At 38.0% G+C, this 17,503-nt stretch overlaps 1 protein-coding gene across 1 annotated transcript; it reads left to right on the forward strand.

The window, feature by feature from the left end:
- Nucleotides 1-543: 543 nt before the first annotated feature.
- Nucleotides 544-3,760, forward strand: LOC134644601 (CD209 antigen-like protein E). Its single transcript, XM_063497688.1, has 6 exons — nucleotides 544-559; nucleotides 782-871; nucleotides 1,134-1,400; nucleotides 1,480-1,646; nucleotides 3,171-3,307; nucleotides 3,385-3,760. Exons 1-6 carry the CDS (start codon nucleotides 544-546, stop codon nucleotides 3,539-3,541), a joined length of 834 nt encoding a protein of 277 aa, XP_063353758.1. The 3' UTR covers nucleotides 3,542-3,760.
- The last annotated feature ends 13,743 nt before the right edge of the window (nucleotides 3,761-17,503 follow it).

The following is a 17,503-nucleotide window of genomic DNA, read 5'->3' on the forward strand; positions in this document are numbered from 1 at the left end:
AGTTATTTTCTGTTATTTTATGGTATTATTTTGGCACCCCAGCTGCCGGAATATTACAGTTTTTTTAGGATTTTTTTTTTTACAGTGTAGGACACCGAGGAAATGAGACTATGGGACATGCCCACACGTGTATTTAAGGCAGAAGAAAGCAGAGCAGTGCACAAAACCTGCAGCATTGCAATGGAGACACAGCAGAAGACAGGATCAGTTTCCTTCAACAACTATAAAATATTTAGAAACGGTATGGTCTTAAAATTATATGTTGCCTTCTTTTATACTTGTTGTTGAATTCATCATTGTTTAGATTTTAATGATTGAAGATTTCTTACTAATAAGAAACAAGGAAATTAGTTCAGGTTCATCATAATAATCATCAAATATTACATTTAATATATTTAAAAGTGTGAAACTCAAAATGAGCTAAAATACCTTCTGAGTTACGTCATCCGAATTTCTGGTTTTTCATTTATTTGCTGCACCTTTAAGCTGTCGGCTGCTGTCAACAACAACCTGATTAAAAATGAATTCAGATAGTTTTCTTGCATGCTCAATCATCCAGGTAAGTAAATCTCCAAAAGCTGATTCTGTTCATCTGGACGTAGCGCTTTCAGTGGGAGAAACGTTTCTCCCACTGAAAGCGCTACGTCCAGATGAACAGAATCAGCTTTTGGAGAATTCAAATTGTTTTAATTATTTAAAATCTTTCCCCCCAAAAAGCAATATTGTCTGAATTCAGACACATTTTGTCTTTTTAAAATGTATGTGTGACCCTGTATTATAGGTGGAGATGGATTTAACCGGTGGATTATTCTGTGTCTGGGACTCTTGAACGCAGTTCTGTTGATAGTTGCTGTTGTTCTTGGGATTAACTGTGAGTATTACAGTTTGTATGACCTTACAATTTTATTTTCCCTTTTCTGTAGAATTTCACAATGCATGACGACCCTGAGTAATCCCATAAGGAGAACTGATGCCTTTTTTTGTTGATTGCAAAATACCTAGAAATGTAGTTTGATCGCATCCATTTCAACATGACGATCATTTTTTAACAGTTTTGCTATAATATCCAACATTTAGTTAATTATTACATGCTTTATATAATATAATATAATTTAATATTTTTCCCTGTTTAGGTGCCAAAGTCAAAGAGGACTCCTTGCACATTTCCAACCCAGTTGTAACACAGCTCTTCAATGAGCTCGACTATCTCCGAGGCAACCACAGCGATGTGATCGAAGCTGAAGAGGAGGCCAAGAAGGCGTTAGAGAGCGCGATCAACAACCACAAAGAAGTAAAGGTGAAAATTGAGGAGCTGAAGACCGTCAATGATGGTTATCAGAAACAGATGCAAGCACTGCAAATGGAGAAGGCAAACCTGAAGTCCAACATATCAGCTTTAGGTGAGAAAATTTTATTATTATTTATGTTTTCTTTAACTGTGTTAACTTGAGAAGATGAGAAATCCTTTGTTTCTCTCAGAGGGATCTTGTGGCGGATGCCTCCCTGGTTGGGCTCTTTTCAACTCGTCCTGCTATTTCTTCTCCTACACCGAGTCCTCTACTGTCAAAAAGAACTGGCATCAGAGCAGAGAGGACTGTGTTAGTCGTGGCTCTGACCTGGTTGTGATCGATGACCAGGAAGAACAGGTGGGTTGGAAATAAGCAAGAGAGGAAAACTGACAAAAAGTAACTAAACAAGACAAGTTAACAGCTGTACTAGAGTTGACAGATAGGATAATTAATTAACATGGAATTGAACTTTGCTAAAATGAAGACTTAAGAACTTTATTATTTCAAACATTCACACCTAATTTTAAGTATATGATGTTTTTATTATTTATTTGGATCCTTGTTGTTACAAGATCATCACACTAGAGCAGGGCGATATGACCAAAAATATTTATCACGATATACATTTGAAAATTTGCGATAACGATATAACTGACGATATAATTTACACTAGACAAAATACTTTACAACTCCACAACTTTATTAATGCAAAAAAACCCGTCCATTTATTTTCACTTAAACAAGCAGCTGTTTTTTGCGTTAAAGTTATATAAAAATGTAACAGTGCAAATTCCTTGCTGACAGTTTAACCAAAAGGCATTTCCAGTGGAAACTGGCCGACATATCCTGAGCATAACCATGTATAATATCCACAAAACTTAAAAAGAGCTTATACACACACAATACGGTAATATTATGTTGAAGCACAGTACGTATCACTCCGCAAGGCTCCTGACTACGATAGTCGTAATGCTCCATCAATCCATCAAGCGGTGCGACTTCGTAGCTTAGCAAAGTCGTACTAAAACATTTGACAGATTTTCGAGCGCCGTGTACCACATAAAATCGTTTCAAGGTGAGTAAGCACAACCAGAATTCATACATAAGGCACACAGGATTATAAGGGCACTGTCGATTTTCAGAAAAATCAAAGGATTGATTTTAAGTGTGCCATATTTTCCAAAAAACACTGTAATAACGACGGCCCGCTAGCATGCTCTACCAAAAATAGTGCTTTGTTGTGCATCTGATGGACGAAAGCTAAACCAGTTCCACACCACTGAAGTTGCAGCATTTTTACAAACCAATTCTGGTTCATCTGTTTCATTCAAGGATCCGCTTTTGCCCTTCTCATTCTCCGTCGCCGCCGTGCGTATGAAAACAAAGGCACTGCGCATGCGCGTTTTACCCATATTCTATCGCGATATTTCATTTTCTTATCGTTGCCCAACATTATACCGGTATTACCGTGAACGGCATAATATGGCCCAGCCCTACATCACACTACAAACAGCCAGCAAGCATGATAGGAAAACCAATAGTTCATTCTGTTACTAACTATAGTACTGTATATATATATATTACTGTATATTACTGTTAGCAGTAATATACTGTATTAGCAATGAACACAAAGTAATGCTGACTGGGAAGGTTTAGTAATTTAGGCACAAACTGAGGTAGATTCACTCTACGATACATCAGGAGAACATAGATGTAGAACAAAATGGGTTTTGCTGCTCTACAGAAGGCAGAGTACCAACAAATTCATTATAATTCATTACTTATAAAATCCAGCATCATAAAATGAAAGACTGAGCTTAGACAAAATTGAAGCTAAATAAATGTTTAAACGTACTGATTTTTTTCTTTTTGGTTACACAGAAATTTATCAGTAGCAACATCCAAAATATGAAAACCAGTCGTCAGTGGTGGGAGAACGGATTCTGGATCGGTATCACTGACATAGAGACTGAGGACAGATGGGTTTGGATTAATAATGTCACAGAGGTCGAACAACGGTGAGAGCTGAAACAATTTTTTTTCTTGTTTGATAATTCATTAAACATATTTTTAAATGAATTTGAATTTTTGTCAGGTACTGGATGGATGGCGAACCCAATAATGACGGAACCTATGGAGAGGATTGTGGGGTTGCAGTTTCCTCCATCTTTAATCCCTGGAAGACTCGTTTTGATGGAAAATGCCACCAGCATAACTTACACTGGATATGTGAAACGCCATTAACCTCCTAGGACCTGGCGTCCACAGGCCACAAAATGCATGCCATTGTAACGCAAAGTTATTTAAGGGCTAGTTTTATTGCAATGGGTACGTTTACTGACTGACGCGCAGAAGAAACAGTTCTTTATGGAGCCTAGATGGTGTGAATGACGAGACCAAAGACTTCAATACCTTGTACCAAAAATATATTGACTAAATGGGGGAAAGAGGAAATGGAACAAAATAATTAATACAACACACAACATAAATAAATGCCCACAATTAATTAATAAATCAATGTTGTGATTTTTCTGTGCAAGAGTCCTTTTGTTAAGAGTCCTTTTGGTCCTTTGTTAAAGTTTCTTTTTTAAAGTTCACTTTTAAGGTATTCCTCCTTAGGGTCCAGCTTCATGTAATGGGGAAATATGTCTGTAATCCAAAGACTGCAAAGTGGGGGGAAAGAGGGGAAAACAAAGAATGGTCCTACCGGCTCGCCACTTCAATATGAAGAAGATCAATTCAAAGGGGGGAAAAAAAAACCTGACCGCTGAGGTGATACGATTTTATAGATGAATTGAGGGGAGAAAACACTTTGTTTTCCAACGCCTTTCTTAACGCCATAAGCTTACAGCCACAGCAGGAGTCGAACCCGGAAGTATCCCTCCACAGCCGGTTTTCATAGTTGCCGCGACGTGGAAGGAGCAAATCAGGAGAGGGACCTCAAATCAGCTGACGTGGGTCATGTGACAGGGTGTAGTTGATATGGGTTACACCATGAAAGAGTTCAGGTCTTAGGAGGTTAAGATAAACTCTATTCAATGTTGATATACTGCTCAAGCAATTATTTCAGATGATCCTGACTGTACTATAGCAGTGCTATGTCCTCTAGTCTTGCAGAATATATTACAGTGCAGTTTTGAATATTAAATTTGGATTTTTAAAATTAATTTTGACCTGTATTTTTTAACTGTATTTTAACACTTGTGCTCTGGTTTTTATTGTTCGCAGAAGACGATATATTTTCTTTAATGCTCAAACACGGAACTTCTATTTTTTAAAACATTGGAATTTGTTTCAGATCATCTGAAAACCAATATTGTACGTTTATTTAGTGAATTTTAATTTAACCAAAACGCACTTATTGAAGTTTTCTCCTGTTAATTGGTGCAAAACAGACATGACACCCAGGGGTACTGGTGCTCGTTCTGTTAATCTATGCCAGAGACTTTAAACTGGTGAAGGTTTGATACTGAAAATATAATATATTTGGAACAATGTGGATTGGGCTTCACATTGTGAAATTTAGTTGATCAAAATTTGATTGCATTGATTGTTGCAATTTTAAATTGTTAATTGATTAAATGTGTTTTTAAGGCTTTAAAATCTATGTGACTAACATCTGTACTTGTGAAGTTGTGAGAGCTCAAAAATACTAGAAGGCAAAGTAACCACGTAAATGTAACACTGAAAAAAATCAAAGAGTAAAACACTCTCCTTCTCCTCACTCTCATATCTGACATGCCATTTTACTAGGTACACCTGTGTGCCCCAAAAAACTATCTGGACCAGACTAAATCTGCGTCAAACACGGCCCCCACAGTGTGTTTTAAAATAACTTTTAAACACTTTCAAACTTAAAAATCTACCTAGATGATTTTGATTTTTTTTCCAAGTGATGCATTCAGCTGAGTGCTGACAACATCATTTGAGACCAAAACCTTCTTGATTTTGATGCCTGTCAACTCAAATTATTGCTTTCTTTCTTTTTCTGTAAAAAAAAAAAAATTCAGTATCATATTCAGTGTTTGGTAGTGTTATTTGCTCTAATGTATTTTGTTTGCTGTCCCACATCATGATATACAGTAAAAGTTTAACGAGAAATTATAGTTGATATATTGGATAATATTTTCTCACAAAACATATCATCTCATATATCAAAAATCTTTCAGCTTTCAGCATTCACATTAGATTTTCAGCAGAAAAATATTAAATAAGTTGTTTTTTATAAGTGAGCTAACTTGACAGCTTAAATTAAAAGTTTGAGCTTCAATTGGCTCCTAAGTCATTTGTAACCTAACACATCAGCAACCAGCAATCATGAAAAAAAAAATAGCAAGCAGTACTGCAAATTATTGGTCAGTGTCACAAGTCTTTAATGGGAATTTGCGACGTCAATAAAATTGCTGTTAGCTTACCCCACACCAGTTGTTCGGTTTATTCATTGCGTAACACTTCACAGATTACGCAAAGCTGCCAACTGAAGAGTGAGCTGAGGGTCTTCTCTGAGATTTAGCATTAATAAATCAAGTTGATTGATTATTATTGATGTATAATCAGGCTCTATATGATTTTAAAGACCTTATAGTACCATATATCCCCACTGCAGCATTTCGCTCTCAGACTGCTGGTTTACTTGTGGTTACTAGGATATTTAAATGTGTAGAATGGGAGGCAGAGCCTTCAGCTTTCAGGCCACTCTTCTGTGGAACCAGCTCCCAGCTTTGATTCAGGAGGCAGACACCCTCTCTACTTTGAAGATTAGTCTTAAGACTTGTTGTAGCTGCCGTCATAGGCAACTCTCGCATTTAAGTTCATTTTATTGGATATTTAAGGTTGAAACAATTAGTAGTTGAAATATTAAGAAAAAATAAATAAACAGTAATTCATGTTTGTTGATTAGATTTATATGTTTAAATGTGTTATTTGTGCTAACTGTGCAATTAGATCCTGGAACCTTTTCTATAATTCCGTCTGTTGTTGCTAAGAGGGCATTTTTTGTTGGCTGACACACTCAGAAAGCTAATTAAGAGACGAGCCACGAGGTTTGCACGTCTACAGAAAGTTGTAAAAGAGTGCCTTTTTGGACTACCCCACGACGTAAAGATGAAAGTTTTATTCCCTTTGAGTGAGGCCAATGAGGTAAATGTTTTATTTTGTTTATTATCGTTGTATGTAAATACGCTAGTGTTGCGTGATATTTCAGTGCAATTACCGCAGTGTGAAGTGTAATGTGTATTTTATTGATCCTTTTGTTGGAATATTTCATCATATATAATGCTTAAGGACTTTATTAAGAATATTCATTTAAGTTTGTATTTCTTTTTAGTTCTGACGGCATTGTATCGGCTGTGGTTGGACATCATTACATGTTAAGGCATGTCGAAGAATCCTCCTGTCCGAAATAAATGTTAGTTTAAAGGCAAAGAACAAGTTGAGCTTTATTAAGACTCGAGGGGAGTAACACTTGTTTTAACAAAGCATATAGCTCAGGCTGGATCAGGTGAGCCTAAATCCTCCCTTAGTTATGCTGCTGTAGAAACAGGCTGCTGGGAGCTTCCCATGATGCACTGAGCTCACACCCCTTTTCCCTCACCATGTATTTATACACCTCCCTGCATTTAAAAGTGATTTATTATTATAAATATCTCGCTCCACAGTCCTGTCTCCCTCTCCTCACCAGCAGATGGCTGCCCCTCTTAAGCCTGGTTCTGATGGAGGTTTCTTCCTGTTAAAAGGGAGTTTTCTCTTCCCACTGTCGCCAAAGCCCTTGCTCACAGGGGCTCGTATGAGAGTTGGAGTTTCTCTTATTGTGCGGTCTTTACCTTACAATATAAAGTGTCTTGAAGCTACTGTTCTTGTGACATTTGATTATATAAATAAAATTCAACTGAACACTGACGAGGGTTCCTTCAGCTGTAATTTGGACAAATTCTTTGAATTCTCTCAAAGAGATCAGCATATACACATCTCGTGTATCTGGAAAGTAATTGTGGCACCCACACATTAATAACATCTATCACTTCCCTCTTTGTTTTTACAGACAGCAGATTCCACTGAACTGATTGTTGATGACCTCAGCAGTATTCGTTGCAATCTGTGACAGATTGTTGCTTAAATGCACTGACATATGACTGATTTAGTCTGAACAGTGAGAATGGAGGAGACAAATGGTGGTTTTCAGACACTTGTCCATGAAGACGATTTGCACGAGGAAGAGTATCCTCCTTACCATCAGTCTGACAGGATACAAGGTATAATAATTCAAATTTTTATTCATTACAATCAGGTTTCTGATTCTTTTGGCTGAAGTAAGTTTTTACAGAATTAGGATATAATGACAGGACCTGATGATCTGAGACAATTACGTCTAAGGTTTACATGCTAACTGGAGGTTTCTAGATGTTAAATTAAACTAATAGTAAACAGTAATATTAAATTCTAAAATTTTAATCTTCTAAAGCTTCAACCAAGTTATATTTGTGTTACCTGCCTTTAAGTTAAAAATTGATCATTTCCTACGTGTTTAGTGTCCATGTTCACTATGACTCCTGGGAGATGCCACAGACTGGCTGCAGTGTGCCTGGCGCTTCTTGCTGCTGTTCTTCTGATACTGAATATTGGCCTGGGGATCCACTGTAAGTCATTATGAGTTACAGGAGTGCACAGAAATGTTTTCATTATCAAATCATTTCTTGCATTTTTCTTTTGCAATTCAGCAAATGGTTATCAATGCTTGCCAATAGGCTCAAAACCAAAAAATATTAAACTGTAAAGAAAGCAACAAATTTTAAGTTTAACTTGTCAGAGTGGCTCCTTAGTGCAGTGGTTCATACAAGTGGCTAGCACGCAGGCATTTACTGGATCAGTACCAGCCAGAGAGATGCTTTCCCTATGGGGAAGTGGGATGATCCACGAAGAATAACAACATAATGGTCGTGTCCAAATTCATGGGCTGCATCCTCCTGAGGACCCAGCCTTCGCGGTCTACGTGGGCCAGGTCCTCAGAAGTTCGGGTAGGCCGGAAGTAAACGGCTATGAAATTGGACGGTCTAGCCTTCTGATTAGCGTCACCGCTGTCTCGGTGGAGTTTAATAAACTCGGCCGTCTGCTCCTTGCTATCTAAAATATAACAGGACACTGGCGTAAATTCTCGAGCATCTCACACTTCTGTTTAATCAGTTTTCTGTTTGTTTTATTCAGCTGTGTAAAAACCAAGGAGGAACCCACCCGGGGATTAACAAAGTTTTATTTAATCTAGTCTAATCTAATAACTTTAATCTCAGCCAAACAGGTTTACTCACAAACAAATAAAACACTCAAAAAAGCCAAACAATTACATTTTTAGGTTATCTAAGTGACTTATATATTACGTTTAACCTGAGTAGCGAAAGTCCGCGGTGATCTGAAAATGATGTGCCGGGAGTTGTGCTGTTCTCGGCGGCTTCAGTGACCCTCGAGCTCTCGGCTAGCTATCGAGCTGGTGGGGAACAGACGTCTCTGAAAACGTCGAAGCACTTTTGCAAATATGTGATATCTTGATAAACCGAGCAGATATTTGAAGTTTACACAGCTACATTCTCGCCTGAAAATATGTTAAGTTTATTTTGTGACCCAGAAAGATTAATAAGAGTAATTTTAAAACTTAGTAGCGGCCGCCATTGCCGGAAACTGGAGTTTGGGTGGGCCGCGCTATGAATTCTGGGATATGGTGGGCCACAAAGGACACACCCGACCCATCCTTCAAATTCGGGGAAAAGGAGGACGCATTTGTCGGCTGCATTCGGAGGAGTCTACGAATTTGGACAGCCTTCGGCGAGTCGCTGTGACATAATCGGTCTACAAATGCATCCTCAGGAGGATGCAGCCCATGAATTTGGACATGACCAATGTAGGAATGCTGCCAAATCAAACATGAGGAGCTCCCTTGTGATAAGGGTAGCCACTTTGTTCTAAAGGACTTAAAAACAACTCACTATCAAAATGGTTTCTGAGTAATTTGCTCTCAGCCTTAGATCATTGTACTGCTGCTAAAATGATTTGTGCAAATCTTGGAAATCTACAATAACATTTCTAAATAAAACTGATGATGTACAATGTTGTCAAACCAACTGATTTATAATATTATTACTAAAGAATAAAAAAAGTAACAGTCTTCAACACTTGCAGACAACAAACTCACAGATTCTCACCTCACCCTTGATGATACCGAACGCATCAGTAAAGAGCTGGTCGTCCTCCAGGATACTTACAAGACTGCAGTGGAAACCATGAAGGAAGCCAGGAAGCAGCTGGACAGTGAGATGAGCCGTCAGACACAAACCAACTGGGAGCTTGAACACCAGACAAAACGAAGCAATGACTATAAAAGTCAGATTGAAAAAGTTACAAAGGAAATTGAAACCATGAGATCATACTTACCAATGCTTAGTAAGGCCTGTTTTATTATTGTTGTATATAATGGAAAGCACAATGATTTGTTTCATAATTTTCTATAATGGTGGTATTTTCTTTTGGAAACAGGCGATGGCTGCAAACACTGTCCTGCAGGATGGATTTTAATGAACTCTGTATGTTACTACTTCCCCTTGAAATCAAATGACATGAAAACATGGAAGGAATCCAGAGATTTCTGTCAGCTGCAGGGAGGAGATCTTATAATCATAGACAGCCAAGATGAAGAGGTTTGTTAATATTTCTGTGCAGCGGTGTTCATGCAGATATTTGTCTATTTATTAATTTATTTAATTGTTAGAACTTGACAGTAAGTTACCTGACGAATCATCAAGATGCCCCACTACAGACTGGTGACCTATTCAGTGACCAACCCTCCTTTCAACATTACATGAGTTATATAGACCACTCCATGATACACGACTACTCAGATTATTATGAAGATGCCTCTGGGATGATGCCTCAGTCAAATCCAAAATCCCCAAAGGCTTTCTGGATTGGACTGAGTGATGTCCAAGAGGAAGGCACTTGGAAATGGTGGGATGGAACATTTCTTACTGAGGGGTAAGAGTGAAATATGTTGCACACTGTGAATCTTGGGTAAATCAGCGGTGTGTTGTATATTTAGAAAATGGTGTCTTATTAACATGATTCTTGTCATTATGAATTAACATGAATGTCAATAAAAGATGAGCAATGTGGGTTGAATGAAAGCAAATACCATCCCTGTAGAGTAACCTGCCATTTGCTTCAGGTACTGGAACGATGGAGAGCCAAATGATGTCAGCAATGAGGACTGTGCAGCGTTGTATCCCAAAGCAAACTTCTTCAAGAGCTGGAACGATGTTAGATGTGACACCCAAATGAAATGGATTTGTGAAAAAGCACCAAAATCCATGAGCTAAAATATCTGTAATACAATTTTACATATGTGCATGCTACTATAACACAAATACCTGTATATAATACAGTACAACACCTATATAAAATATAGGTGGTATATAAAATAAACAGTTGTTTATAATATGTTTTTTCTTTATCATAATAATAATAATAATAATAAGTAATTAGTCTTTGTTCTGGTGCTCTTGTATGTTTTGCCTGATGGCAGCAGTTGGAACAGATTATGAGCGAGGTGCGAGGGGTCTATTATGATACTTCCTGCTTTCCTGAGACAGTGAGAGTGGTGTACTTCCAGTGCACAGCCAGTGATCCCCTGGGCAGTCTTTACAATCCCCCAAAGTGTTTTTCTTGGCAATGCTGAATGCTCTTGGTAAAACATCGATAGAAGGACACAAAATCCTGAAATCCACAACAATCTCGTTGGTCTTAGATTGTGTTCAGGAGCAGGTTGTTGTGCAACTTTATCATCTTGCAACATAACAGGAAATGTCCTTTCAAAATAAAATCCAAACAGATGACAATGAGGGCATACCTATTAGCCCAACAACTTACCTTGAAAACTTATTTTCTTTTAGCAAATTTGGCAAATTTCTTTATTTTTATTTGCACATAAATGATAACTATAATTGATTTACTCTGGCGAGCACTACAGTCTGCTGCACAAAACAATCCTAGAACATAATTTAACCTTATGCCTGAAGTAATACGACATGTATTATACGGTATGTTAGTATGGTAAAGTAATGTTTGCATTTGCTCTTGAACTATTAAAATAACTAGTAGTTAGTAATAAACTAAAAAAAAAATCATCTGAATACTGAAAAATAAATAATTTTTAAAAAATGGTCATGGATTTGTAAAAAATGCAATAATTTTATTGTCATCTTTTTTGGACATAAAAAACAAAAAAGCATTAAACGTGTAACCTTTAAAAAGTGTTTGAATAAATGCAAACGTGTTAGACTAATTTCGAGGAGGGGGGTGGGGGTGTTCAAATAAAAAAATTGCATGATTGGGAACAAAAGCTGTGCGAATTTCATCACTGTGACCAACTTCATCAACATCATGTCATACAAAATTTTATTATCCAATGGAAAATATTAGATAACCCCAGCTTATATACAGTATATTGTTTATTTATAATATACACTGATTTACAATTTTTACCTGAACACTTCTTACCATGTTGCCTGTTACAACCTACCTCCAGTTACAGCTTTGACAATTACATTCATCAACAGTTATATCTGATTACTGCAGTTTTATCAGCTCAACAATTAAAATTCCAGAAATCGCAAAGCAATCTGAAAAAACAATCAAAAAAACAAAAAACAGGAGAACACATTTGCAGAAGGAAAGAAAATCTGAACATTTGTAATAACTTGAATTTTTGATCATCTTAAACTAATTTCTGAGTGGACTAGTAAAGTGCAATTTGAACAATATGGTGAAATCCAGTAAACCAGCACTCATAAAATAGATTTACAAAGAAATAATCGCAGTATTACTAAACAGTATGGTGACATTTTTATTTTAATGTCAACCACATGTGTACAGTAAGCATTACAAATATGGGCACTGGCTCAAACATCTTGTCAAGAAGCATCAGGATAACTGATGTGTGAAAGAAAATTCAAGCAAGACCCTGTGAAAAAATTAAATATGGATGGTTAGGGACGCCGGAGTTTGTAGGCAGCACAGAAAACTTCTATGAACTGAATTTGATTTTGCTAAGAAACTTGTCCAGTTTTCATGGGCAAAGACAAAAAAAAGGGAAAGACTATAAATAAATCAATGTGATTCTGTAAATCAATGTACACCCTTCACATGTTTCCAGTCCATAAGAGGAGTGACATAAAGAGGAAAAAACCCTTCACACTTATATTCACACTGACAGCCAATTTAAAATCACCAAACCCAACAAACATGTGTTTAGACCTGCAGAAGCAGAACCAGAGTACCTGCAGAACAGGGACTGCTGCACTGTGCTGTACCCAAAATGGATCATCTTTAATCATTGTATTTTATTATAATTATACAGCACAGAAGAAGGATCCTTGGACCATGAAAATAGCCTATGCTGTGCTTACTTTACTTGTTTTGTCAAAACTGGGCCACACAGCCATGACAGCAAGACAGGTGCAGATATAAATGATAATCAAAGATAATAAAAAGTTGATCAAAGAAACATGAAGAAGAAACTCAAACTCAGAATGTAACTGTCAGCGGTGCATGAAGAGTTGGTGGATGCAGTGTTAGGTGCACAAGAGCAAACCAAACAGCAACCAACCTCCAGATGTTGCTCAGGGAGGAGAGGGAACTTGGGGTACGTCTGAATTCATGGCACATGCCAACAATTCATTTTTACATGAACATAATGAACCAGTGCTAAACTTGGCCTTCATTTCTTTTGGAAAAGTGAGGATATTTACTTCATCTTATCTGTAGAAAGTACATGTCGTATATGCAAAGATATTTTCACTTCTTCTTTTTAAAAAATTCTAACTAGAATTGAACTAAAAGGAATTTATCATTCAGCTCAGCAGTAGCGCCTTATTTTAACTTAGGGAACTTTGTCAAGGTCACGGGCTAGAACTCTTGCACTATGTCACCATAAACTTCCTGTTTCCATGAAGATTCATCCCATTTTCTGTATGTCACACTTAAAATCTTTCAAGTGCAGCTGACTGTTAAATCTTAAAAAGAGCAGAGCACTGAGTTTACAGAAGAAGTTTCAAGGGACACAAATAGCCTTTAAATCTAATCATGTATGATAATTATTTTAAATGACTGATTATTGATTATGCAGCACTATAGAATTGACTAGACTTGGGCACATTCCTTGATTTCTTATAGAAAGTCAGCATATTACGATCTTGTGTATCATCAAATTAAAGGTTACACCAGAGATTACTTTACTTTTATTTTCGATTCACTTTTGTCACTGATAAAAGTTTGAACTGGAATTCAGTGATTAAGAATTAATCAGCAGTGAGTTGTGTCGACACAGCAAAGTCTCTTGCCAGATATGCATGTGACTGATATTAACTACTGGTTGTAATTTTAATGGTGGATTTGATTCACTCTTTTATCAAGAAGATGTGTGTGCCATCCTCCTTACCTCTTTTTAAAGCCATTGTTGAAAATTTATGGCGGTTACATAAGAACACAGTTAAAATCCATCTAATAACATTCATATATTTGACGGTCTGAGGTCTAACCCGGAGTGGTCCTCAGCAGGAAAAGGGTGGAATGCCCACTCCTGGTCAGGAACAAGTCGAAGATCCTTGTCACCTCCAAAGCCCACCAGAGGAGCCTCTGCTTCACAACAGCAGCTGTTATTTATAATTTTCAATATAATTGTTCTGTCCTGTTGAAAATTAAAAATTTCTAAAGAGGATCACTGTTTTAATGCATGGTGATTTTCTTTATTCATGCCTGTAGGAGCCATATGAGTTGTTCCTTTTTTGATTAAGTGGGTTGGTTTAAATGCACTCACTGTATTGGTGCACGGAAGTGGGGCGTGACTCATGGGTGTGTTAGGTGATAAATGTGGTTGCACTCACCTGTTCACTTCACCTGATATTGATGAGCAGAAAGGTAGGGTGAGCATGAGGGGAACCTTCTGTTGACCACAGCTTGAGTCATTTTGGTGCATTTTTGACTGTAACTTGATGTATGGTTTATGCACTAATTTATGCCATAGGCCAATGTTGTAGTTTGGCATAGTAATTGGTGTAATTCTTTGTGAGTTGCAGTTATTTTGTTTGTGCAGTCTGTGCATTTGTTTAATAGTTTGATCCCATGTGCTGATTTGTATAGTGGACAGTACCATGTGGAATAAAAGGAGCAAATAGTACATAAGTGCATCTAATGTGTTTATTGTTGCGCGTCATCAGCGTCCTCGTGTTTAGCCTGCCGCGGCCGTTGGTTGGAGGAGCCGCAACACTACTCTTAAATGCATTCATGTATATGAGTATATCTACTAGGCATATTAGCTTATTGAGAGCCTCATATGGAGATATTACACTCTGACTTTTCTTCATCCTATCCTTAATGTATTTCTACATTAATCTACAGAAACATCTATCAGTGCAAAGCTGTTTGGAAGCTACTTACAATAAGCTGTCTATTTCAAAGAGCTTGGAAAGAAAGCGAGTGGACTTTTTTCATGAAGACATTTCACCTCTCATCCGAGAAGCTTTTTCAGTTCTAAAATGAGCTGAATAAGATTAAATTTTGAGGATGAACTGTCCTCCTGAGGTCTCGACATTCTCTCTGCCAGTCAGATGACTTGTTTCTATTGACAAATCCAGCACACCTCAGAGCTTCACTAGCGCATCCAAAGACTCTTTTATAGATATATATATGTAGATATTTTATAAAGTCATTCAATTGTTGACCAAGTCCTGTGTGAAGGCCCTTAAATCTGTAACATTATGAATTTACCAATTCCTCTCTCTCTCTCTTTCACTGGTAAATATCTTAACAAGCGCATTGTGTATTTCATTGTTTAATCACATTAAATGAGGGAGCTGTTCATACTTTTAAACTACTATACAAATACTAAATGCCTTTTTTGGAACAATCTAATTTTATGATGATTTATGGTGACTGATATAAGTTGAAGGCAGTTCTACACCCAAATGTTCAGTGTTTATGGAAACGTGCCAACTTGGTTTAATCAGTGTGAAAAGAGAAAATGGGATGTGTTGCTTAACATTAAGCTAACCTTCATTTCAGTTTGAAAAGTCCTTGTTTTTCATGATTAAAGTACATTTGAATGTAATATTCCATGAAGCTTCTCCGTAATGTTTTCACTGATGTTTTTAAAACTAAATCAGTCCCTCAGTCTCCCAGGCCTCTGGGGTAGAGGTACCAAACTTGCATATGAAACACAGATTTTTGTAAATATTTAATAAATTATAACCTAACAAATCTTTCAGTTAACATTTATACACTGTATTTATTTATAGGACAGTGCTTCAGTATATTGTTTATAGTCTTCTATAGAGACATACTGTTCTACATTACTGCCCCAATGTTTTACTGTTTTGTCTGTTTATTCCTCAGCTTCCTCTTAATGGTTTACTCAGTTATAGCTATTAATAAACTCATAGTTCAAAGTCCTCTCTGAAAGCTATGCAGTTCATTCTCACTACTTTACTTTTCATTGTTCTTACAGAACCAAACACTGCAGGTATCTGTATACCATCCAGCCTCTTCATACTGAAAGCAATGCTACAACCTGGTCACACTGATCAATTGTTTTCAAAATGAAGAAATGATTAAAAACGTAAAAAGTCACTGGAGAATTCTTATATGTGAAAAATGATAAAATGTAGAAGGTTTTGAACATCCTGGTGGTTTATTCAGAATAGAAACAGAAAATGAGAAAATCTAGACACTAATGTAGCAACAACAACAACAAAAAAAGATTGTTTCTTTAATCAGCACAATGGATTCGGTCTCAACTAAAAAAAACCTGGGTTGCATTTTTGTTTCTCTTATGCTAAGTGTATAATGTTTAGCAAGTTTTAAGCATTCTCTAATGCTAACAGTATATTTAATTCATGTAGTTTATGCAAAGCATTGTTGTCTTAGGGGGGTCATATGATTGTTGGAGTTTCTCTCATTATCGTGGTGGTCTTTACCTTACAATATAAAGTGCCTTGAAGCAACTGTTGTTGTGACATTTTATTATATAAATAAAAGTAAACTAACACTGATGAGGGTTCGTTCAGCTGTGACTTGGACAAATTCTTTAAATTCTCTCAAAGAGATCAGCAGGTGCAGCTCCCATGTATCTGGAAAGTAATTGTGGCACCTACACATTAATAACATCTATCACTTCCCTCTTTGAAGAGGGAAAGCTGGACAAGGAGTCCTACCGGGCTTGGTTAGCCTGTGGGACTCTGGAAGCAGCTGATAGGTACCTACATGCCAAGAGGAATGGCTGAAGCAAAAACTCGGTGTGGGAGGAATTCGGAGAGGCCATGTAAAAAGACTTTCAGACTGCCTCGAAGAGATTCTGGCAAACCGTCAGGCGACTCAGGAGGGGAAAGCGGTGTTTTACCTGCACTGTCTATAGTGTGGGTGGAGTGCTGCTGACTTCGACTGGGAAAATTGTTGAACGGTGAAGGAATACTTGGAGGATCTCCTCAATCCCACTGGCACGTCTTCCATGGCGGAAGCAGAGTCTGGGGGTGAAGGGGATGATCCGCCAATCTCTGGGGGTGAGGTCACTGAGGCAGTTAAACAACTCCTTGGTGGCAGGGCCCCTAGGGTGGATGAGGTCCGCCCCGAGTTCCTGAAGGCTCTGGATGTTGTAGAGCTGTCTTGGTTGACACGCCTCTACAATGTTGCGTGGAGATCAGGGGTAGTACCCGTGGACTGGCAGACCGGGGTGGTGGTCCCAATCTTTAAGAAAGGGCTCCAGAGGCTGTGTTCCAACTACAGGGGAATCACCCTCCTCAGACTCCCTGGGAAAGTCTATGCCAGTGTGCTGGAGAGGAGAGTCCGTCCATTAGTCGAACCTCGGATGAAGGAGGAACAATGCAGTTTTTGTCCTGGTCGTGGAACACTGGATCAGCTCTTTAGGGTGAGAATAGTTCAGCCATTCAGCAGGGGCTCAGAGTAGAGCCACTGCTCCTCTACATCGAAAGGAGCCAGTTGAGGTGGTTCGGGCATCTGACAAGGATGCCTCCTGGGTGAGATTTTCCGGGCATGTCCCACCGGGAGGAGGCCCCGGGCAGACCCAGGACACGCTGGAGAGATTATAACTCTCGGCTGGCCTGGGAACACCTTGGTGTTCCCCCAGACAAGCTGGAGGAGGTGGCCGGGGAGAGGGAGGTCTGGAC

The sequence above is a fragment of the Pelmatolapia mariae genome, linkage group LG16_19, assembly GCF_036321145.2.
Source record: "Pelmatolapia mariae isolate MD_Pm_ZW linkage group LG16_19, Pm_UMD_F_2, whole genome shotgun sequence".
NCBI classification, from domain to species: domain Eukaryota; kingdom Metazoa; phylum Chordata; class Actinopteri; order Cichliformes; family Cichlidae; genus Pelmatolapia; species Pelmatolapia mariae.